The following is a 25,907-nucleotide window of genomic DNA, read 5'->3' on the forward strand; positions in this document are numbered from 1 at the left end:
ATACAACATTTTGAACAGTAAAGTACATACAATTTAATAACGATCTGCCAGATAATAATAAATATTAATACATTTTATTTCTACATGAATAATGAAGGTATTACCGGTACTATTAAAATTACTAACAAACACACAAAGTTGGTAAAAATGTTTAAAAAATGCAGCACAACAAAATTACACACAATTTTTTATAGTTTCAAGTAGACATATTTTATCTTCAATTCTGACTTCACATTCTTGTGACTACATTCTTTTAATCTTTTTTTTTTGTCTTCCAGCTTTCTTATTTCATTACTTATTCTTCATTTCTCAGGTTTTTTCTGTCCTCTTCTTTGATCTTCAGGCGTATCTTCTACAAGTACTCCTGGTATTTCTTACAAGCACACCTCACCAATAACAACATTCTATGATCAACTGGAACGTATTTGACACCTCCATAGTACAAAATGGAATCGTACACTTGTCTTTGTGCAATAATTGACTCCTCATGCACGTTTTCTACCAATGTTGATTTATTTATAGAAAAGCCACTCTCCACTGCAGCATTTCCATGAGACAGTACAAGAAAAAGCTTTATTACTTGCCAAAGTCCCTACACTGTTTGTTTTCTGCTAAAATGTCAGCAAAGAAAATGTCTAAACCCATACTATCATTAGATATTGAGATATATTCTTTGAATTTAATTTCCAAAGCTTCCTTTGATTCAGAACACAAAGAAATGTATTGTGCTTTAGCCCTATCGGCCAAATTTTCTGTTATTCTGTTAGCTTCATGCAACACTTCCAAGACATATTCCATTTGGGTTTGACCAAGTTGCTGATATATGTGGGTTCAAAAACCTAAGACCTTTCACTAATCTATACTGTAAAGAACTCCTATCTAACAGTTTTGTCAAACTGCCACTAATATTTTCTGACATTCGTGTTTAAAACCAAGAATTTCTCTCTCTCTCTCTCTCTGACAATTTTAGTTCTTTAAGTACCATCTTGCATACTAAATCCAACATCAATTTTACCTACCTCAAATAAGTTTGCAGGGTCATGTAGATCAAGCAAAATCACACTCCTAATATCAACGGCATTTGCCACTTTGCTACGCTTGACAAAGCGATCCATCAAACTTCTCAATAGTTCATTCAGATGGGAGTACAAAAATGGAGCAAGCGGTTTGTTGCTTTGATATCACCTGAGAAAAGACTCACATTCCTAAGAAATAGTTTTGAAAAATGCTAGTTTGCATTTTATTAACCCACAGTCATACTAATTTTAATGTACTGAACATGCACATGTATACCATTTTTTTCATGCATAAGATACAGTTTTCTGCTACTAAGATTTATACATGTAATCTACAACATACTGAATTTTAATCACACTCTTGTTTGATATGATGAACTTCAGCACCCAGAAGACAATTTTTTAAGTTTCAATGGTGTGAAACATTTCTTATTTCATCACTTATTCTTCGTTTCTCAGCTTTTTTTTCTGTCCTTTGTACAGTGTCGTATCTCATTACACTTCTTGCTTGTCTTGCTCTCAACACAGTCATGGCATGGTTTAGGGTTATAAGCCTTGTGAAATGTTCCCAGTGAACTCATAAAGGGTGAGTTGGGACTTTATCCTGTGAATAACTGATTGGTAAAACTGTTCTTTCAGTAGCTATCTCATCCCATAAAGAGTTGTGAATCACATGGTGAGAAATGGGTAGAGGGGAGGGATCTGGAGGGAGGGTCCTGTTTATGATGGGTTTTATTCCAGAATTTCATATAAAATCATATTTGGATGGTTTATCAGCTGTTTTATTCCATTTCCAGCAATCATCCTTTGTCTTTTTGTACGCAGGATGGACTTCATTATCATCGTCACTTTCACTCTCACTTTAAATTTTTTGTTATGCTGCTATAATTTTCACTGCTAGTAAATAAAATTGTTTCATTTTCTAAATCTACATCACTGCCCAATTCACTCTGACTATCCCATAATATATGTTCGATTTTATTCCTTGTAATATAGCGTTTACTAAGGCCAGGCATTTCTGCTGATTATCAAGCGGGATATCATCCTACTTGAAGAGCGATTGCCTACTGCGTGACGCAATCTATGATGTTCGTTCTAACTTCAAGAGAGAGAGCAGATTCTCAGCTTTCAGACGGTATACTGCATGCCATGCCATCTATGGACAGAAGGCTTGAACTAGTTGCAGAACTAGTTGTCAGGCGTCTGTGTATGAATGGTCACTGCACACGCGGCCACCTGGCAGGCGGAAAAGAATGCCAATGAGTTAAGGGGTCTTGGATTTGTTCTTTAATATTTTTACAGGACTTACTTTCTGGCAACTTAGCATGTGCAACATATGCCTTGATATGGCGAAATACTTCTAAGCCTCGTTCCAGACAATGAACATTTTCAAGCCATCGCACTGTACAATACTTCAGTGGGAACACTATAGGCCCCTACTACGAGTCACTGCAGTGAACTGGGCCCAGCGAGCTGGTGAGTCTTTGAATAAATAATACATGTTACACAGGAATGAGTTAAGCTCCCAATTTACAGTCATTAAACCTATTGTAACAGCTCTATTGATAACATCCAAACCACAAACTCCCAGGTTCAATAACTTTCTCCCATCACGATTTTCTGTCTCCATTTCCACTTCAAGCTTCCTGAGAAAGCTCAAGTTCACATTAGACCCATCCATTGAGACCTGAAACAAGTTTTTTTCTTTGAAAAGGTTGCAGTACATGATGAAATTTCTGACTGTACTACCAGTCACTGCAGTGAACTGGGCCTGGCAAGCTGGTGAGTCTTTGAATAAATAATACATGTTACACAGGAATGAGTTAAGCTCCCAATTTACAGTCATTAAACCTATTGTAACAGCTCTAATGATAACATGCAAACCACTAACTCCCACATTCAATAAATTTTTCCAATCAGGATTTTCTGTCTCCATTTCCCCTTCAAGCTTCCTGAGAAAGCTCAAGTTCACATTAGACCCATCCATTGAGACCTGCAACAAGTTTTTGCTTTGAAGTGGTTGCAGTCCATGATTAAATTTCTGCAGCAGATCTTGGGCATTAGCACGACCCAGAAAAACACTGTTTCAATATCTAGAAACCACTTTATGATTGTTGATATCAAAAAATCTGACAATGAGATCCATTTGTCCTTGTTGTTTTACCTTATTGAGTAACTCATCGAAAGAAACTACGTAGTCCTCACAAGTTTTCAACTGGTTTGTTAATAACTTGCTGAGTGCAATACCATAATTAATCACATAGGAACACTTACATTCACCAAAGGTGAATTTTGATGCAACTGCACTATCTGGGAACGTAAGTTTAAACGTATCACATATATCTGCACATGAACTCCTCTTGTATTTACTAGCAACAACTTTTAACGCCCATAAAATTTCAGCTTTGGCTACTTCATCTTTATTAGAATAAGAAGTAGCACAGTGTACCGACTTTCCACTTTCTATCCCCGCATCAGTCTTTACTGTTTCTGTTGAACTTACACACAGTTTGACAGCGGCATTATCAAGAGATCCGTGTCCAATGTCTACACTTCTTGTTTCTGTTGAGCTAGTAGCTACACTTCTTAATTCTGTTGAACTAGCGCTAGGTTTGACAAAAAATTATGACAATGATGGCTGTCTTGATTTAATATTCTGAAGCTGTGCGTTTTGGTCCAGTTATATGTGAATGAATAGTCTGGCACCCCATGTTGCTGAGTTTAAACTTCTTTCTGCACACATTACAGAAGGCTTCAAATTTATTGTCTGGTACATCACTGAGCCAATCTACAAACTCTGGTTAAGGGTCGAATCCAGCCACTGATAGTTGAAAGAAGTTTTCCTTGCCATCTTACCTAATGCATAGGCCTAATCTGTAACAAAAGAAAAGCATGTTAATTGTACTAAAAAACTATATCAAAGCACAAATACATTTACCTCAGCAATATAACGATACCTTGCTGGGATAAAAATATACTTGTACAGCTTGGTAGGGCCAGAGCTGCCACACACTGTTCAGCATTTCAACAAACTCATCTTGTTTTAATGCTGCCATAGCCCGAAACATGTACAATCTTAATTTTTTAAAATAAAATTCAACTTACCTCATCAACTGATAACTTTTCCTCGCTTCAAAGGATTCACAGTTTGCAGTTTGTCATCAGTATGAATTACCTGACACAACAAATTTGAGTCAACTTCCCTGACTTTCCCTGACACACGCCAATTTTAAAAGAGACTTCCCTGACTTTCCCCGACTTCCTTGGTCGCTGGGAACCCTGTATGATATTGATGTATTCGGGAGTGGAGGAAGAAGAAGGAAACATTACTAAAAAGTAATGGTGAACATAGAGCTTTCCGAAGGTAGCGTGCACAGTTTCCTGAAATTGAAGAGCGGCTTTATGAATACGGAACTGAAAGACGTGAACTAAGTTATGATGTACCGACTGAAATGTGTCAACTAAAATCATTAGAGATTGCAAAGGAAGTTAAAAAAAGAGGGTTTCACTTTAAGCCATGGATGGATAAGGAATTTCTACCGAAGAAGAGATTGTGTGTGCGAAGACGTACATCTATTTAATAACGTCTCCCTGTTGCCTAAGAAGAAAAGTTGACAGCCTTTCATAGCTACGTTATTCGTTTGCGGCAGCAAAATTTCTATTTCCTTTCTAAAATTGGGAATGCTGATCAGACGCCACTTTATTTCGAAATGCCACTAGACAATACGGTTTACATTAAGGGCTCTAAAAGCGTTAGTTACTATCAGTACAGGTGGTAACAAAAAGCAACGCTGCACGGTAATGTTATGCATGTTAGCTGACGGAACCAAACTTCCTCCGTATGAGAAAAACACTTCTGAAAGAAAATTTGCCGTCTGGTATTTTCATTCAAACCCAAGAATCCAGCTAGATGGACAGTCAGCTAATTGAGGACTGGCTAACGTGTGTTTGGCAACATCACCCGGGAGCTTCATTGTAGTAGAAGAGCCTGCTTGCGCTTCTCAGTTATCACAGGCATTCTACAGACACAGCAAAGGAATTGTTTGTTAAGAAGAAAGCCATACTTTCCAGTGTTGACTCAGTTAAATGTAACTTAAAAGCTTTCCAGTCTGTCAAACACACAAGTTAAATATAAATATTACACTATAACATATCTGTAAAAAAAAAGCACATTATTAAATAAGGAATAAAAATACACACTATATAACAAAGAATGGCATGTTTCGTTTTTGTAAGAACATTATTAGACTATCAAATCACACAAAAATATTTACAATGTTCATGTTTATCTCTGTTTAGGTAATACTTAGGAACTTGAAATCTGGAATTTACCTTAATGATGTCCTCCTTTCTCTCCACTCCAGCATTTATTGCAAGGTTTCTGGAAACCGTTACTCTACCATTGGCGTGGATCCAAAATGGCTGCATTTCTTTGACCTGCTTTCGCCACGTCACGCCCCTCTCCTTGGCTAAGTCAATGACATGCTGTGTTTTATTTCTATTTTTAGCGCTTTCTTCAGTATTACCATTGTTATTTTGATTTTTTAAAATTGATTTTGGGATACTCTAAAGAGCTTTTTTAAATGGTTAGTTTTCCTTTATCTAATTTATGTTTACGGCTTCCGTCGTACTGTACTACATTTGTAGTTTTTTTTTTTTTTTTTTTTTTTTTTAAGAGAGTCCTTGTAAGATGTTATTTTTAGTGATTGATAATCTATTTAAAGATCGTCTCAAGTGGCGAGGACTGTGCATAAGTTCAGGGAACTTACTACAGATGAGAATATCCTAACCCATATTCTACACATGTAAGTTTGAGATTACCTCCTGTGGGATTCATTGGCTAATGTACAAAGTGTAATGTAATTGTGTAAAAAATTAGTGTAGGAAGTCCACTGAAGGTGGTGCCAACAGTTCATAGTTTTTATTATTTTATTTTTTAGAGAAAACATACAATCATTTATCACTAAAAATAACCTCTTACAAGGACTCTCTTAAAAATATATATATATCCTATAGTAATAAAAACTATGAATATAGTAACACGGAAGCTGTTCAGGTAAATGTAAATTACATAATGGAAAATTAAAGGAAAACTAAACAATCCATTTTAAAAAAAGCTCATGAAACTATCCCAAAATAAATAAAAAAAAATAATAACAATGGTAATACTGAAGGAAGTGCTAAAAATAGAAATAAAAATAAAACACAGCGTGTCATTGACGTAGCCAAGGAGAGGGACGTGATGTGGCGAAAGTAAAGAACTGGAGCCATTTTGGATCCACGCCAATGGTAGAGTAACGGTTTCCAGAAACCTTGCAGTAAATGCTGGAGTAGAGACAAAGGAGGACATCATTAAGGTAAATTCCAGATTTCAAGTTCCTAAGCATTAAACAGAGATAAACATGAACATTGTCAATATTTGTGTGCGATTTGATAGAGTCTAATACTATTCTTACAAGAATGAAACATGCCATTCTTTGTTATCTAGTGTGTATTTTTATTCCTCGTTTAATAATCTGCTTTCTTTTTTTATAGGTATGTTATAGTGTAATATTTATATTTAACTTGTGTGTTTGACAGATTGGAAAGCTTTTAAGTTACACGTAAAGGAATTGATAAGTAAAGGAAAAAACTGATCTGGCAATAATTCCAGGAGGACTGACATCTATGCTACAGCAATTTGATGTTTGTGTGAACCAGCCTTTCAAAGCTGCATTGAAACATCTCTACATCAAGTGGATGGCGTCTGCTGCACTGACACCAACTGGACGACAAAAACGACCCGAAGTGGAATTTCTATGCAAATGGATAAAGACTGCATGGGATCGCATCTCCAACGAATTGGTGAGGAAAAGTTTCACATAACGTGAATTTCAAATTCCATGAATGGTACTGAGGACGACTATGTATGGGAAGGTGACAGTGTTCAAAGGGATGGTAGTAGTGTTGATGACGTTGAATCATGACTGATTTGAACACTGAACTAGTTTTATTTCTCCTTGTGGCGTTTTCTTACTTGTAAAATGTTTTAAATTAGCAATTTTGTGACACATTTTCAGAAATTTAAAAGAAATGGTAAGTAAATATGTGATTTTCTTTTCCAAATTTTGTCGTTAGAAATTCAGGTGTGCGGGTCTTATTTGGTTGCGGGTAATATTCGGGATTATATGGTTAAGTGGTGTTTTTACTATTACTATATTTTCCTCCTTTGTGGTAGTAATGACTGACCATACTGTTGGTTTCAGAAAACAAGGCATTCCCCCAGGCGGTCTCCCTTCCCCTCCCCGTGACTTTTACATAGGTTTGAATGCTGCATAAGCCTTGCAGGTCGGAATTCTCCGTTAGGAAAGTTTCTGTTATCATTATTAAATTTCGGTCTTTGACATGCTTGAAACAGAAGCCGACAATGTATGCTTTCTCACCTCCTAATATGCGGAGTTTCCCACACTCTACCTATCCAGTCACCCTGTTCTTGGTTAAAGAGTTGATTGTTGATTCACTGGAACTGGTTCCTTTTAGTATACCAAAGCAGAGCCCTTTTCGGCTGCCTGCAGATTTTCATTTTCTCTTGTCCCTAACATGGATCCATCTTGATTTGTCCTTCGGGTGTTTCCTGGGTACAGTTTTCCATGGAGTTCCTTCACCTTTGTGGAAAACTTTTTGTTTGTTTTCTTGCACTTCCCCCTCATCTTGATTTCCTTGGTTCTTGTTTTGTGAGTCCTGACAGGGATTTACTCCTGCTACTTCTTCACATTCTTCTTCATCATTTTTATCGCTGAAGGCCTATGTTACCTTATTGATACCTCCTTCTGCAACGTTTTTTAAGCAGTTCCTGTGGTTGGGCTCTTGTTTGCCTCTCATTTTTGCTCATTTCTGTCTGGGTTCTCCTCCACTTCTCCATTAGTTCATTGTTCTTTTGTCTTGTTTTGTTGGTGGTCTTTTAATAAAGCCTGTCAATATCGGCACATGATTGTGCAGATTATGAGTTAAATGCAAACAACTGTCAGAGAAAATCCATATCAGCCTGCTGATTCCTTTCCTAAACAAGATAATAAATCCTTCTCCACTAAATATTTTGAAACGTTCACAATTACAGGGCACAGAATTAGGAGAGAAGTTTGTGCTATTCATCTAAAATTGACTCCATTTATTGTAAACCATGTTGGCTCCTTGAAGGACAGAAATAGACTTCAACTTGGAGATGAGGAGTCCAAGATTGGTGATGGTTAACAAAAAGAATAGCACAGCACAAAACTAGTTACGCACATTTGAATGCATGTGTTGTTTCTAATTTGTGACATAAGAAAAACACAGCTGAGAAGGAGAACCCAGACAGAAAGAAGCAAAGGTAGGTATCAAAATAAGAATTTAACAAAGACAAAGAACTGCAAAAAGGATGGATTCAAAACTAAGGAAAAGTGATAAGATATGGAAACAACTCCTCGAGTGTATTGTGAACGTGACATAAACCCTAGCATTTCATAATCTAGCTTCCCAAGGAAGAAATTGGGAAATCAAACAGAGGAAATATTTTAGCAATCACCGAACTGTTTCCAAAATACTATCCTGTATTAAGCGATATCATAAATAAACCAAAACACATTCAAAAGTGTCTAAGTCCTTCAATTCAAAAAGAGTTAATAAGTGCTCTATCCCATGCAGTTGAAAAAATGTATTAACAACTTGTTCTATTATTACAGATACATCACAGGACATAAAGAGATCAATTAACTCAGATATTTATATACATTACCATTTCACATGATATAACTGGAAAGCATTGTGATGCAAAAATCAATGAAACCTTCTTAGGTTTTTGCAAAATACGAAATCAAGCGGCATTAGAAATAGAGACGGAAATACCCAGTGCAACAGACGAAAAGGGACTCTTAATAACTAAATGCCGTGGTCAGTTGGATGACGGTTGTGCCAGTATGGGTGTATACAAAGGTATCTAAATGAGAATTTAACAAAGATGAAGAACTGCAAAATTTAAATCTAGTACATAACGATGCTGCATGTGGAATTCAACAAGTTACGTCCTTTTCTGACAGAGTGGAAATTTTTTATCTTTTCCTCAATCCGAGTATTAAAAGATTGGAACTTTGGTATCTTCTTACACTTTAAAAAACTTCGCCCAGAACGTTGGTCTTCGAGATACCAGTCTATTAAAGCAAAGTGTTATGTTTATGTCTATTTTTTATTATGTTTTTTTACAAGTTGCTTTACATCGCACCGACACAGATAGGTCTGGTGAAAAATATCTAATTCCCTCCATGGGAATTTAGAATTTTCCATTCGGAATTGCTAGGCGGGCAGTAATTCCATTGTGTAGATTTATCTCCCGTATGCAGTTACCAGACTGTGCCTCTTATAAGGGCTTCTGATAACTTCACCTGCATACACCCCAGCGTCAGTGGGTAGGGTCTGACACATCCCACTCTGATGAGTCTAGTGTCAGACCTAAGACAAAACGCTGGTAAATAGAGCAAACGCCTAAAAAGCCTTACATCTGATAAGTTTTTGACAGATAGATCTTACGGCGATGATGGGACAGGATGGGGTTAGGGGTGGGAAGAAAGAGGCCATGGCCTTAATTAAGGTACAGCCCCAGACTGGTGTGAAAATGGGAAACCACGGAAAACCATCTTCAAGAGGTGCCGACAGTGGGATTTGAACCTACTATCTCCCGAATATTGGATACTGGCTGCACATAAGCGACTGCAGCTTTCGAGCTTATGTCGATGTAGTGCAGGCACTGTCAAAAATAATACTGATATCTAAGAAAAGGGAAGCTAAATAAAACAAGCTGTTGGACTAAAAAAACAATTAGAGAAAATTGAATTCATTGTTCAAGATAGTGTTACAAACCAATTTAGTATCACAATTTTTATAATCAGAAAATATAAAGCTTGATAAAGCATGTTCTCTCACCCAGAATGCAGCTTATAATTTATCTTGATACCAAAATAATGTTGAAGAAGCAACGTCATCAGCTACATTTTTGGCAAATGTTCCACCACAATTTGAAAATAAAAGAATTTGAAAAATGAAGAAACCATCTTGATGAACTGTGTCAGGATGAGCAGCTAATAGATCAAAAATCATACTTCAGAACCAAAGTTTTAATGGCTGTTTGGATATTACTGTAGCCCAATTATAGAACAGATTTGAGGGTATGCAAATTGTTAACCATTTATTCAAAATATTTTACCCCAAATATCTAACTTCTGCTTCCAATGAAGACAATTCACAATACAGCAGTGGTTTTTCAAGATGAATATGATTTATCCAGTGGTTTCAGGAATATTTTGAAAAAAGAAATAGCCTCCATCTCTGTAGCTGACTTAAAGCTATTAGTAATAGAGGATTCAATCATATCTGCTAGCATTCTAGACATATGCATGGCGTTTTACCGGTTTCCGACTATTCTTGGTACCGTTTCTTGTAACTTGTTACTTGTAACCGTTTCTTCTGTCGAAGGATCATTTTTTAAGCTAAAACTTGTAAAGAACTATCTATGAAATTCTACGACCCACAACAGACTTTGTGAACTTAGGCTCCTCGGTATCCGCTGTGAAATCATCAATACCTTAGCATCACAGAAGGCATGCTGCATGGTCTAGTTTCACTAGAAGTGAAAGTGAGTACAACAAATAGCAGATACATGCATACATAATCATTATAGACTGTTATGCCTTTCAGCGTTCAGTCTGCTATTTTTTAAATTTTTTTTTTGCTATTTTGTTTAACGTCGCACCGACACAGATATGTCTTATGGCGACGATGGGATAGGAAAGGCCTAGGAATTGGAAGGAAGCAGCCGTGGCCTTAATTAAGGTACAGCCCCGGCATTTGCCTGGTGTGAAAATGGGAAACCATGGAAAACCATCTTCAGGGCTGCCGACAGTGGGGCTTGAACCCACTATCTCCCGATTAATGGATACTGGCCCCACTTAAGTGCGTTCAGTCTGCAAGCCTCTGTGAATTTACTAACCATTGCCACAATCCTGTGTGGCCTCATTTAGTTCTATGCCTCTTATCTTTAAATCATTAGAAACCGAGTCTAACCATCGTAGTCTTGGTCTCCCTCTACTTCTCTTACCCTCCATAAGAGAGTCCATTATTTTCCTAGGTAACCTGTCCTCCTCCATTCGCCTCACATGACCCCACCACCGAATCCGGTTTATGCATACAACTTAATCCATCAAGTTCATTGCTAACTTAGCCTTTATCTCCTCATTCCGAGTACCCTCCTGCCATTGTTCCCACCTGCTTGAACTACAAATCATTCTCGCTACTTTCATGTCGGTTCCTTCTAACTTATGAATAAGATATCCTGAGTCCACCCAGCTTTCGCTACCATAAAGCAAAGTTGGTCTGAAAACAGACTGATGTAAAGATAGTTTTGTCTGGGAGCTGACATCCTTCTTACAGAACACTGCAGATCGAAACTGTGAGCTCTCTGCATTAGCTTTACTGAACCTTGATTCAATCTCACTTACTATATTACCATCCTGAGAGAACACACGACCTAAATACGTAAAATTATCTACCTGTTCCAGCTTTGTATCACCAATCTGACATTCAATTCTCTTGGATTTCTTACCTCCTGACATCAATTTAGTCTTCAAAAGGCTAATTTTCATACCATACTCATTGCACCTCTTTTCAAGTTCCAAGATGTTAGACTTCAGGCTTTCCGCACAATCTGCCATTAAGACCAAGTCGTCAGCATAAGCCAGACTGCTTACTACATTTCCAACTAATTGAATCCCTCCCTGCCACTTTATACCTTTCAGCAGATGATCCATGTAAACTACGAACAGCAAAAGTTAAATATTACAGCCTTGTCTAACCCTTGTAAGTACCCTAAACCAGGAACTTGTTCTACCATCAGTTCTCACTGCAGCCCAATTGTCAACATAAATGCCTTTGATTGATTTTAATAATCTACCCTTAATTCCATAGTCCCCCAGTATGGCGAGCAGATACAAATACTGTAAAACATTGGATTGCAAGGAACATGGTCTGCGAGTGCCTTGCAAGACGAGCAAATAATTTTAATTGAATTCTAACATGATAAACGAGTGAGGTTTTTCACTGCGAGTAGTCCGAATCTGTCTGCTGAATATCACCGTTCCTCGCACATATAGTCAGCATCCATACCAACATATACGCACTCTACTGTATACTATAGCATTGTAATTACACGTGTGCATAAGGTTTATAGTCAGCATCCATACCAGCATATACGTCTCTACTGTATACTACAGCATTGAAATCACATGTGTGCATATACTTATTTGTGTCCAAGTGTAGTGACTTATTTAGTAGCCTAACTTTATTACAGCAATGGGTTCTGTGAAGAAACACTTGAAGAGGAAGGCAGTAAAAAAGAAGATTATGAAAATCACGAACGAAATCAAGAAGTATGAACAAGGTGTGCATGTCCCCGATGTCACAAAATTTTATCAACTAATTACACAATATAAAAGAAGAAGCAAAGGGTCTGGGAGCAGCAAAACAAGTCTCAAGAGCATCAAGAAAAAGGCCATGCGTTCTAGATGTAGGAAGTCACATGTTGTGTGGATCATTTTATATCAACACATATACTTGGGTTGTGGAACAAATTATCTCTTACGAGAAAATTTGCTTTGATATACGGTACAAGTGCTTTGGATTGCACACACATTTGAAAATGAAAATGCACAGCCTGTTTCCAGTCATTCAACTGGACCAGGAATGGAAATAATGAAGCCCCATCTAGCGGCAAGGATAGGAATTGTGCCGGCTGCCGAAGCCTGTCGCACTCCTCTGGGGCAATGATTAATGAATGACAGATGAAATGAAATGATACTGGAGAGTGTTGCTGGAATGAAATAGGCCCTATGACAAGGAAAACTGGAGTACCCAGAAAAAAACCTGTTCCACTTCCACTTTCTCTAGCACAAATCTCACATGGAGTGATCAGGATTTGAAACAAGGAACCCAGCGGTGAAAGGCCAGCGCGCTGCCGCCTGAGCCACGGAGGCTCTACACACAAATTTACGGAATAAATTATGCTCACAAACCAAGGCTTTACTGTATATACTTATTCATACAGAATTTTAATCACATTAATAATGCTGTGGATTACAAAATGAAATATGACGCCCATTACTTTAGAGTGCAGGTTTATTGAATATGAAAAGGAACAAGTTTAATACAATGAATTTGTCTGAACAAATAAAGTGACCAGCGCAAACTCAACTGGACAAAAGATGGCTGCTCGTAACCAAAGAGAAAATACCAAAGGCTGCTAGGTGGCGACTTGATTTGAATCATATTTAACACCCCCTCTCAAAGTCATTATCGCTCAAATAGTTCCCTCCTTGAGACCAAGATTGCTCAAATGCTTCCGATGCTTGACTCCGGGCAATTCTTTTGTGAGCACATCCACTGGCATCTCTACTGTCGCAAGATACTTCAGACTGATTTCCTCACCAGACAGAGCTTCCTTCTCAAAATGAAGACACACATGAATATGCTTTGTGCGTGAGTGGAACACAGGATTGCCAGCCAATTTCTGTGCTCTTTGATTGTCAATGTGCAGACTGACAGCTAGCAATAGATTTTTACTTACCTCCTCAGACAGTTGTCGCAGGTGTATTGCCCTCTTGGATGCATCTCCGAGAGCCATATACTCTGATTCTGTAGACAAAAGTGCAACTGAGCACTGTTTTTTTTACTCCAAGGAAACAAGGACCTCCACTCGTTGTGAAGGCGTATCCAGTGTAGTATCTCCTATCATCGATGCAGACTGCCCAGTCAGTGTAAAGAAAACCATTAGACTGCCCCTCACGCTGTGAAGGTGATGCCTGAGTCCAGTGTTCCCTTGAGGTAATGTAGCACACATACCACAGATTGCCAATGGCCAGCACCAAAACAGTCACTGAATTGACTTAGAACACTGAGTGCGTGAGATACGTAGGGACGCATCCCAACAGACAGGTACACGAGTGCACCGACGAGCTCGTGGTACAGCAGTTTCTCTCCACCATCGATGGTCCAAGTGTCCGTCATTGATAGTTTCGTCAATGGATCAAGTGGCATGGAGATTGGGCAGCATGACGACATTTCGAAGCAATCAAGTATGTCCAAGATGTCTCCTCATTGACTCATGGTGATTGTCGGAATCAGTGCGAGTGAATTTGATTCCCAAACAGTATGATAAGTCAAGCAAATCATTTATCTCGAGAGACTTCTTGAGGAATCCACAGAAGTCATTGATTCTTCTGAAGTTCCGACATAGAACAATAATATCGTCGACATAGTAGTCAATACGTAGACAACTGTGTCCCTGAAAATCTGTTTTGCTCCAAACTTCCATAACTCTTGATTCAAACACTGGTATCAACAGCGTCCAGTCCGTTTCAATTCATATAGCGATTTCTTCATGCAGCATACTCTGTTTCCTTTCAGTAACTCTGATATCATCACCTTGGTCTTGTCGATCACAATTTCAGTACCATACCTCCATTCAGTGATGAACTTCAAAACTCTTTCAACGTACTCCGGAACTTCTATCCAAATCTCTTCATTTTATCAATGCCATTAAGGATGGGGATGTCAAACTGTTGCACATGCATCACACACCGTGCTGCATGAGATATACCAAGGCGAACAGAACAAAGTTGCGCCACGGGAGCCGCAATCCATCGCAGGATGTTGAGAAAAATCCCTTGACAACAACCCTAGCATTCCGTTTGGTTATAGAACCATAAGCGCCATATTTCTTTCGCAATACTATCCGACTCCCGACAGCTGAACGATTCTCTGGACGTTCCACCCACTCCCAGGTATCATTCTTCAGTACTGAGGAAAACCTGTTGGCATCACCTGCATCCAGTTTTCTTCATCGGGACCAGAGATTGCAGATTTAATGGGAATTTGCACTATGCATGTGACATGTGGATGATCTCAGACTTCCTCTTCAGTAACCTGGCGCTTCCTTGGCCTGTCTGGTTTTCCCATGAGAACCTTCTTAGGCCCACCCGGCCAGCGCTTTTTCGATGTAATTTCAAATGGAAATGGATCCACATTGAAGGCCAAGAAGTCAGTTTCGTCTTCAGAATTTATCACCTTTCGAACAGTGAACACCCCAGGTATACACGATGGCAATCACAGCCTCCAACTCCTCGAGTGACAGGTCCAGTCCATTTTCTTGCATTCTTTCTGAGCGACTGATTGTGTGTGTCGTTCCCTTAGCAGACGAAGCATCGATTCATCAAAGAGGAGAAGACGAAAGGCACAAATGACAGTCATCAACTCTGTGGTAAGAATATGTTGTGGCACCTCCCCGCTCTTTCAGGATGTTCACTACAGCCTAGCCTTCCAAATGAAGAGTTTGAATTCAAGACCTCCCACTCGATTCAGTCTTGAACAACCATTTTCACTCATGAAACACCAAACTGAGATTGAGACATTTGAGGCAAGTCGGAGACAGATTAGCATTTTCGACTTCTCCTGTTGATAACTCATCCTCTGTCTAATTTTAATCTTCATCCTCAATCACCTCGCTTGTCACTAGCAAAAAATTGTCATCTGAACCGGATAGTTCGATACCTCTTCAGTAAAAAGACAATCATAACAAATGTCTGTAGAAGAACATAAATGATGAGATGAATGCAATAATCACGCTAACTGGAACACTAATCTGACAGTAATTAGCAAAACAATACTAATAATCCAGACCGGGTACACACTGCTGTCTGGCAATGCAAACTCCTGTGTTGTAATAAGGAATTGTACATGTATCAATAAGACCTCTTTTGCTGTCCAGAGTATGTATGTCATATCAAAAATCTATGAAAATGTAAATATTTTGTTGGGTGCAATACAAGAGCGTAAACAGGGCAAAAAACTATGAAAAGTCAAGATATTTGAAGGAAAACGATATAGGAGTACACACATTATTAAAGAAAGATTGACCGGGTGAGTTGGCCGTGTGGTTAGGGACGCCCGGCTATGAGCTTGCATCCGGGAGATAGTGAGTTCGAATCCCACTGTCGGCAGCTCTGAAGATGGTTTTCCGTGGTTTCCCATTTTCACACCAGAGGCAAATGCTGGGGCTGTACCTTAATTAAGGCCATGACCACTTCCTTCCAACTCCTAGGCCTTTCCTATCCCATCGTCGCCGTAAGACCTATCTGTGTCGGTGCAACGTAAAGCCACTAGCGAAAGAAAGATTGAAGGTGGGTATCATTTTGACCTCTTCCGCTGTTCTAGTATTAAGAAATGATGACATAGCCCAGTGTGGGGGGAGGGGGGGGGGGGGGTGACCGTAATTTGAGTGTCATTTCAATTAAGATTATTTAACATGTGTCTTACGTAAAATAAAATCAGTTCCGTGGAAAAATGTCCGACAGGGAGGTGTCTGCTGAATAAAGGTGTCCATTAGAGTAGATTCAACTTCATATATGATTTTGGTAGTAATTTTTATAAAGCATGTCTAATACTTAAGGGGGCTGCATGAAAATAATGTAACAGAAAAGGGGCACACCATCATAAAGGGCTGAGAAATGCTACCTGTCACTATATATTTCTGCGTAACTGAAAGCTCCAGTATTTATGGCAGTACTTGAAGAAACGAGGAAAGGAAATTTACAATTAAGAGGCTTCCACAAAATGTGTGCGAATGTCTCTCAACACAAACAAGTGGAAGTAAGACATTACAACATACCCTCTTCATTCAACTACTTCGCTCAGCTATCAGCAGTGGACGCATTCAGTGCTGTCTGAAAATTATATTGGTTTAGATATTTTTAAAAACACTGTCCTCTCCAAATACCCACTTCTCAGGTCATTAACTGATAGAATCGCAGATGTGTTCGGGTCTACCTACATTGGTAAGTAGTTTCCTTCGAAAATGAACACCCTACAACCACGAAGAACCTGGTTACAAGGTCTCAGCCTTCATGCACAATTAACAGTGGTTGAGGTGTATGAATGAGATAATCCCCTAATTTTAAACACCTAGTAAGGTAAGATGCATGTTCACGTAGGATGACAACTTCTATCTAGTCTCCCTGATGTTGGCTACCAATCTGGCAAGATAATATCTGTTAACAGCTGTTCTAAAAGTTTGTTCTGTTGATCAAACTCCTGTCCAGTCGTTGGTGTTGTCCTGCCACAATATTCTCCTTCTTCTAAATCCATGGTGACCATCCACTCAACCCTGAAGTATATGTAGCAACTGATATTTATCCCTCTCAATAAGTAGCCAAGATATTTTCAGACATTTCACTGTTCTAAAAAGTTCATGCCTTGCATTAGCTTGTAGCTTGGTTTTATTATTCAAAATTTTGTCAAACCAGGATATTCACACCGTATATCTTCAATATTATGAGCTAACAGAACAGTGTTGTCTACATCTGATTATACTGATATTAAACCCAATTTCTGTACCACCTAAAGTTTCCTTGAAGACACTGTCAGAATATATGTTATACAATAATGGAAGGAATACATCATCGTCGGAATGCCTCCTGATTTCAATATCCGATGATGTCAGTCCTCTAAATCGAACTTCTGCGCACTGTCTCCAATAGAAATTCCCAATTATTTGAATGTCCCTGCTGTCAACACCAGCAACCTGAATTATTTGTATCATTGTTCTCTGTCTTAGCCAGTCAAATGCTTTTTCGTAATCGATAAGGCATGCAAAAATTTCTGCCGAGAGCGAGTAAATTTTTCTTCATATTTAAGCTACTTCTGACACTGCATGTATAATCCACACGAAGGATTTAAGCACTTTACTCATGACTAGACAGTGGAATTTAGGCTCCAAAAGGTAATGTTTTAGGCGCCTAAAATAGGCTCCTTCATTGTTATATTCAGGCACTAAAATGAATAATAGGCTATATAACTGAGCAGATATGAAGAAAACATTAAAACAGTGATGTAAACGACCTTAACTTAATTTTAATGTGCAATATCGGTATTAAAAGAAACCAAATACATTTCACAATTGGCAAATATAGGCCTAACTCACAAGTACAGACTGAGATTAAACATCATGTCCGTAGTTGGCTTCACAGTAAATAATAAGCACTTTCTCTAAATCGTCCATGGAAAAGTTATGGCGTTTGTCACCAAGTATTAATTTGTACACTGAGAAAGAACGTTAAACGTCGACTGGAGACACAGGGCAATATTTTAAGTTTTTGATATGATGAACTGGGATTTCACTTTCACCTTTCACTTTAGATGACTTTATTTTCGGCATTACGTTTTCTTCAAGTGAACACGTTGAGTTCTAAAGACCAACACGTACCAGATGTGCAACTGTGTTCTAGTGAAAGATGAAATTCCAAGATTGATGATGATGATGTTGATGATGCTTGTTGTTTAAAGAGGCCTAACATCGAGGTCATCGGCCCCTAATGGTGCAAAATGAGATGAAATGAAATGACAAATTAAAAGCCCCAAAATATCCACTGACCCCAATTCAAAACATGAGAACAAAGAATGAATGGATGGATATGAATTTTAAACGATCAGTGGAACTGACCTACAGAGCCTCACATGCACAGAAGCTGGCGTAGAACAATAGTAGTACTGACCAAGGGACTGCTTCTATAGCACAATACTGAATCAATGATACTTGTAGTCAAAAGGGGTCCAAAATCCAAGTCAGCGGCCCCTCACAATGGTACTTATCGCTAGGAAAGTAGAACCATGGTATTTGTCATGTTGCAGTACTAATCAAGAGTAGCACAGACTTGCGGTATTCCACACATTTTGGTACTACTCACAGGTAATGAAATTCACCCATTATGTATTACAGACCTACGCTGTTTCGCACATATCGGCGCCATTTAGAGGCAACGCAAACCTATGGTGTTCATCACCCAAGTGTACTAACCACAGGGACTTGTACTATTCCGTGGTGTTCCTCATATAGTGGGTACTAATCATAGGCAAGCCAGAACCATGGGTTCCTTCATCCCATGGTGTCGCTCATATAGCGCTACTAACCACAGGTACTGTAAAAGCCGTCATGCCCTCGTTTGCTACTAATCACAAACCTATTTGGTACCCAACGTAGTGGTACTACGCGCAAGTAAAAGCGACCCGTGGCGTTCCCCATGTGGTGGTACTAATCACAAGTAGTTTCATGGTTCTAATTTTATCATCCCTTGGTCGCCTCTTACGACAGGCAGGGGATACCATGGGTGAATTCTTTGTCTGCCTCCCCCACCCACAGAGGGGGGGTGTTTGGTCCGCGAGAGGTATTTTATTTCCCTCAAGTCCGCCGGCAAGCCGGTTAGGACCCCCAGCGTAGCAGGTTCGTGGTAATTCCAAGATTTGACAAGGTTTTATTTATAAAGGTAAAGAGACTGGGACGTTTGTATTGTGTCACTAATTGCTGGGCTTACTAAAACTGGGAAGGAGGAAGGGGTTGCAATCTGTCCTTGCAGTGTTTAACGGTACAGGCTCATAAGAAATAGTTGACCTTTAAGTTATAGACTCTTTAAAAATAATGGTACAGTAAGCCATTATTATGAATAGTGTAAAATGGAAATTCAAATCTAACAAAGAAAAAACTAGTCAATCTGGAAAATTGGTACTAAAAATAGACTTAGAATGGAAAATAGGAGCTAACATCAAAATAGGCATTTTTACGCATTGTAAAACTGCTATATATAAACCTAAACATTCATGAAACATGTCAAATTAAAAGCTGACTCACGTAGATGTTAAGGAAAAAAATAGGCATTTGCCTAAAATCTGCTGTCTACTCATGACACTTATAACTCAAAAATTGCTGCATATTTTCAGACTGCTTCTTTGGAATTGGAACAATGGTAGTTTCCATTCAATCAAAAGTACTAAATAAGTCAAGTAAATCAAAAAGAAAGGATATAAGTGAGAACAGATGAAACGAGCATAGGCCCCTCTTCTCTTGTTATTTACTTGTTGTGAACACTAATGATGGACACAGTACTCACAGTCCATTTCTGCATTTTCGCTCACTACGGCAAACGAATCCCACTTCTAGCGCGTATTCAGTGGGTAGTATTCACAATATTTCATTAATACGGTATGTGATGTTTTGCAACCACTGCTGTATGCTATCACAATCTTTTCTGCAGAAAACAGTAAAGAAGCACCTTACTTAACTGGAGTAGGCCTCTATTCAAAATTAATGTCTACTATTGACAACCATCCCAAGTTACATCATTGGCATTTCTGTCATAGAGTAACAACTTCGATTTTGATTTTTTCATTTAATTATTGTAGAAAATATGCACATAAAAATAAAACCACAATGGTACTCTTAAATTATATGGGAAACGTAATCTGATGATCCTAAATTTGACAGAAAGCAGAAAAAGTGGGGTAAAGGGTCCAATCTCTTTTAGAATCAAACAGAACCAAATCTGTATGTTTATCTTGAGACAATGAATATTTCAGTATATCCTCTAAGTAAACAGTGCAAAAATTAATAAGGTAACTAATAAACTGGTGGTGCTATGGCTTGATATTACATTACAAAAAAAAAAAAAAAAATTAGAGTCTGTAGCAGTCTTCCCCACCCCATCCTCCCCAATAGGAATATATAAAACATCATCTTAGAAGTATCATATTGACAAACTTAAGTCAACAAAATATCTCTCTTATTTCAGAGGATTATAAAGTTTATTTACTGTTCAACATGTTGCTAATAGGCACTAAATCAAATATTAAAAATATTAACTTAGTTACATAATAAATTTCAACAAACATTAGCCCCTCGAGAGTAAATTAGAGCTCACATTTTCGGTAAGCACACCTTCATATCTGAGAACATCTCTATTCCCTTCAAGAAAATAGATCTTATAGATCTATAACCACATACTTTTTTTTTTTTTTTTTTTTTTCGCTATAGGTTGTTATAATTATACTGAGAACATCTCTATTCCCTTCAAGAAAATAGATCTAATACATCTATAACCACATGCTATTTTTTTTAATGCTATAGGTTGTTATGATTATAACCATTCAGCCTATTTAACTCTTATGCCTGCTGCTCATGGTAAAATTTCCTGTCAAATTTATTGTACAATAATTTAATTTTTTTAAAATTTATGTTGCTCGCGCTCAAATTCAAATTTTATAAAACCTTTGATAAAACATTTCATAAAATAGGACATGTTCTATTCCGTAAAATTAATTTTACGTAATGAACCAATCAGCGAAGCTGATATCACAATGATGCTGGCGCTACGTCGTGAGAAGATTGTGAAGCTCGATTGTAAACAAACACTTCTTTCTAAAATGGCAGGATCCGGATGGACTAAGGAAGCTGTTAAAGTGTTTTACTGACAAATACCACAAATATCCTTGTTTGTGCGAAGTTAAAACACCACCTTACCACAACAGAAATGCAAGAAGAGAGGCAGAAAACACAATCGCCTAATTCCTATATGAATGCTGGTCTCCTAACTTCAACTAATTTTCGACCAAGGACAGCAATCCTCTACCTTCTTCTCTTCTTTTGATTCAATCCCGAGTCCAGCATTTCCTGGCATTTCTTTTCTTCCTTTTTCCCACTGTACAACATATAATTGCAGCCAAAGCAGCAAGTTTTGCTTTGTTTGTTGGAGCCATACTATGAAACACACTGTAAGTTGGATTGCTTATTCTTGGTTTAAAAGTTTATCGATAGATGGCAGCACATACATATGTTAGTTCAGAAGTGAGTTCATAGATGGCCATCCTGATGCTTCCACGGATTTTATAAAATAATTTTACCGTGAGCAACACAACTTATTTTCACCAAATGTTCAGGCCCTATAAAATTAATTGTACAACAAATTTTATGAAACATTTTACCGTGAGCAATAGGCATTAAATAGACTATGCATCTGGCAATTCTTTACTTGCAACTAGCATTATGACCTTGCTTGCTTCAAACTTTTTACCTTGAAATATTAAAAGAGTAGGCCTAAACCAAATCATCTCGCATGTCCATCCTAGGATCTCTTACCTTCTAAGTTTGAGTTCACCTATTCTACGCGCACTTTTTAGTGATAGATGGACACCATAGTGCTGAATCGGTCAACTTCAGTTATTTTCGAGATTCGTATTGGCACTCGCAGTAGTACACAGCAAGCTTCCAAACACGCTACATGACCTCCACAACAACAACAACAGCAATATTTACAACACGAATACAGGCGAGAGAGGGGGGTCGCTACCAACAGCTCCTTTAATCAAAATTTTTAAAACTCAAGACTTTGTAGTCTGTCATAAAACTTACTGAAGTATATCAATGGTTAAATCACAACAGTACTTGAAAAGAAAAAAAATAATTTTACGACAAGGGTTTTCACCACGAATTAACATGACATATATTAGCCAAATAGAACATTCTCAAAGATCACTTTATGCAACTAAATTAACATAAACATAGAAGTGCAAGAACTATAAGGAAGCTTAAAGAAGGAACTCCAAACAACACAAACTCTCAAATTTTAACAAGTGTTTTAATGTACATGTACCTTATATTTTAGTGTGTTTAAACTTATCAAGTGTTTTATACTGTGCTTTTTGTATTTTAATATGTTTAATGTGCTCAATATATCTAATGTACACTTAATAAGTTTTAGTTTACTGTAGCCTTCACTGCCACATTGATCATAGATACTATTTTAACCCCACATAGACAAAGCATTACTACAATATATATTATTTTTAACCCCATTAGACCTCCGGATGATCTAATCATAATAACATCTTTGTGACATATGTCTAATGGCTACAATATTGTAATATACCAGCTGATGATGGCCATGGAAGGCCAAAACCGGTACCGATGTGAATCCGTTTATAATAAATAAAGTATTGATAGGTGGAACGCATTTCTTGTCTGTATACGTACATTCATATTGGCAACCTTTGAAACACAACCTAAGAATCGCTGTGCGACATCTGGCGTACACTTTACGTACTCGTACTGTTGTTGTATACACAGCAAAGCCAATCTCTAGAATTCATGCTAGGAACAAGTTTCGCATCAAGAAATGTTATTTATTATATATCGTGTGTGTGACACAGTTGTTGGCGTAAGATAATAAAGGTTTAGAAAATTCATATCGATCGATCATATTATCGATTCAATTCATATTTCATTTCGATTCAGTCGGCAGTATTACAGGAACCGGCGGTGCTCCCTCCTTACTCCTCAACCCAGTACAAAAATCGGTCACTAAAAAGTGTGCGTACAATATCTGCTACACAGGCTAATCTCTCTATCCACTTGCAGGTTGTTATATGCACTCTTCTCTGGTATTCAAGGCTGCAGGATCAAATCCTAGCAGGCTTGGTTGCCTTTTATATGTGAACTGCATGGGACCTGTGCCAGTAGATTTACAGAAATGTCAAAGAATCACTTGACAGGGAAGAATTCTGATACCCCAGCTTCCCTGAAGACAGATGTGACTGAAGGGACATTGGGTAAACATCACTAACAACATTCATTGTCAACACATGGTCCCATCATGTATGTCGGCTTATTCACACAGCCTGATGTGTTCATTCCTACGGAAGCATATATCCCTTTAAGTACGAATTTCTCCTTGCCAGTGTTCATTTATAATAGTTTAAAGGAGATCAATATTTCACAAAGAAAGAAATATCTACCAGTAGATGTCTTTCTAAGATAAACTTACATATAAAATTTATAATCTCTTTACCTTTGTGACAGCTTCAGATTCCAAGAGACGTTGTAATCCTCCTGCAGTAACCAATGTTGGGCATGTTACTAAATCGAATATGAATGCTTGCCCAGACATGGTTCCAACCTGGAATAAGGTCAGCTGACCTTTCACTCCTAAGTTAATTCCCTCGCAGTCAAATGAGATAGCTACATTTTTACCAAGTTTAGCACGAGACATGACATCTTCCACTATTTGCAATGATTCCTTCACACTCACAACAACACGTGTAGCCTGCAACACCTTCACTTTCCAGTTCTCTCCACCAGAATTAGCACCATCATTGGCTAGTGAAGTAGCTGCATAGCTACGATCTCTTTCCGTGTTATCTGCCAATGTTTTCATAACCAAAGAATTAATTCGTTGTTTCAAAGTCTGATTCTGAAGGCAAACGGTATGCTGAACATTAGGCACATTATTGTTTGTAGGAGTTAACAAGGGAGTTATGGTAGAACCTTGACAACACGGGTTGTTATCATTGTTCACATTTATATTACAAGTATTGTTGTTGATACTACTATTGCTACTGCTATTACTGCTGCTACAGTTAATGATGTTATTGTTTCTTTGATGTAGAGGAGATTGCTGACTTGACACATGGCTCACAGAAAAAGGTGAAGAATCACAGGTTATCATATTACGTGGTGACACTAATGACACGAGATTAGACTGAACATTAAATGCATCAGAATGCATTTTGAGAAAAGTACAAAGATCTTGGGGAGTCTTGAATATATGGGACCACTGATCATGGGGGTATCTTGATGCCACATTGTAAAACAGCTGATCGACAAGCATTGGACCTTTAACATCAATGCACTGAGTAAAAAACACTAGCAATTGTGACGTTACTTGCTGATCAATCTTCACTTCTTCCAATTCATGGAAAGGCTGTGGTTCCTTGTCTTCATATTCTTTCAATATCACTGTATCCTCCTTGACAACAAATGCTTCCGGATATCTGCATAAAAATTCCCGAAATTCCTTAGCATGCTGCCCAGATATATGTCGAACCTCCGGTGAAGCTTGGGACCTATGACCGAGTAAGCTCTTGATTGGAACTTCAGTGCCTACTCCATACTGAATTAATTTATTACTGAAATACTGTACTGCCTCTTGAGCGTAATCACGCTTGCCACTGATATATTTTACGCCACTACCGTCTCGTTCTTGTATGTTTGATATCACGGTAAATGTATTAACATATACATAGTCGCCATCAATAGCGAAAAGAGATGGATATTGGGCTAAAAATTTCTTCAGACCAGATTGTGATCCTCCAGCAATTTGTCGCATTTCTTTCGTAAATCCCTTCGCACCGAACTGACAACTAAGATCATGCAGAGTTCGGGGGCCACCCTTGTCCATTAATCTCTCCAAGAAAAACAACAATGTCATATTTCTTACCAGTTCGTATTCCGTACTGTCCATGTCTAAACAAGCAATAACAATCAAACTGAAACAATCGGCACAACGTATCCACACTCTTTTCTCACAACTTGCCTTTCATAGTCCTTCGAAGGACTTGTCGTTTATTTAGGGCATCTCTGGGAAGATAAACTTCTCCTTCGCATGACGTTACACTACTAGAAACAAAACAGATACTTGCAGTAAACAGTTCCAGACAAAGTGAAAGAGAAATTGATGATCAGCATTTATCCTTGTGAAATACAAACAGAGGTACTTATATCTGAAATACAGACAATTAATAGCGATCTTATTTGAAAATGTCGTCAAAATAGTAATTTTTGCAACGTGGCCATTATAGTGTAGCAAAGACGATAGAAGTCAGAGGCAACTCTCAACGTTATTTTCACTTCTGTACATAACGGCTGCCGCAAAGATTGCCGGGAATCGCACGCTAGCGCTTCTTGCCGTCAGGAGGTCTGAACTAAAATTACCGGGCGGGCGATTTAAATCGATTAGCGCGGCGGTTACACAGGTTTTCATCCTCCCTCCACTCTTAAATATTATATTAAATATATCCATTTCTTTTTTTATTTCTTTCATATCTTTTCTTTCCTTCTGTTACCTTTTACTGAAATACTTCATTCTGAACAGTGATACACCTAGAGGTTGGCTTGTGCTTTATCATTATTAATAATAATATTTTTTGCTGGAGAAAAGACGCTTACCAGCCTGCGCT

General features: G+C 38.1%; 1 protein-coding gene across 4 annotated transcripts in view; it reads right to left on the reverse strand.

Annotated features, from left to right (window-relative positions):
• The window catches only part of egl (Egl_like_exo domain-containing protein), a 97,279-nt gene extending 71,756 nt beyond the window's left edge, over nt 1-25,523 (reverse strand). For 3 of the 4 annotated variants that reach the window (XM_067141332.2, XM_067141333.2, XM_068226262.1), the window contains exon 1: nt 23,741-25,523. In XM_067141332.2, the coding sequence (XP_066997433.2) occupies nt 23,741-25,192 (1,452 nt within the window). In that variant the 5' untranslated portion in view covers nt 25,193-25,523. The remainder of the gene's footprint in view (nt 1-23,740) is intronic. The other variant, XM_067141335.2, reaches the window with a different exon arrangement.
• Between the last annotated feature and the right edge of the window lie 384 nt (nt 25,524-25,907).

This window comes from Anabrus simplex, chromosome 2, assembly GCF_040414725.1.
Source record: "Anabrus simplex isolate iqAnaSimp1 chromosome 2, ASM4041472v1, whole genome shotgun sequence".
Taxonomy (NCBI): Eukaryota; Metazoa; Arthropoda; class Insecta; order Orthoptera; family Tettigoniidae; genus Anabrus; species Anabrus simplex.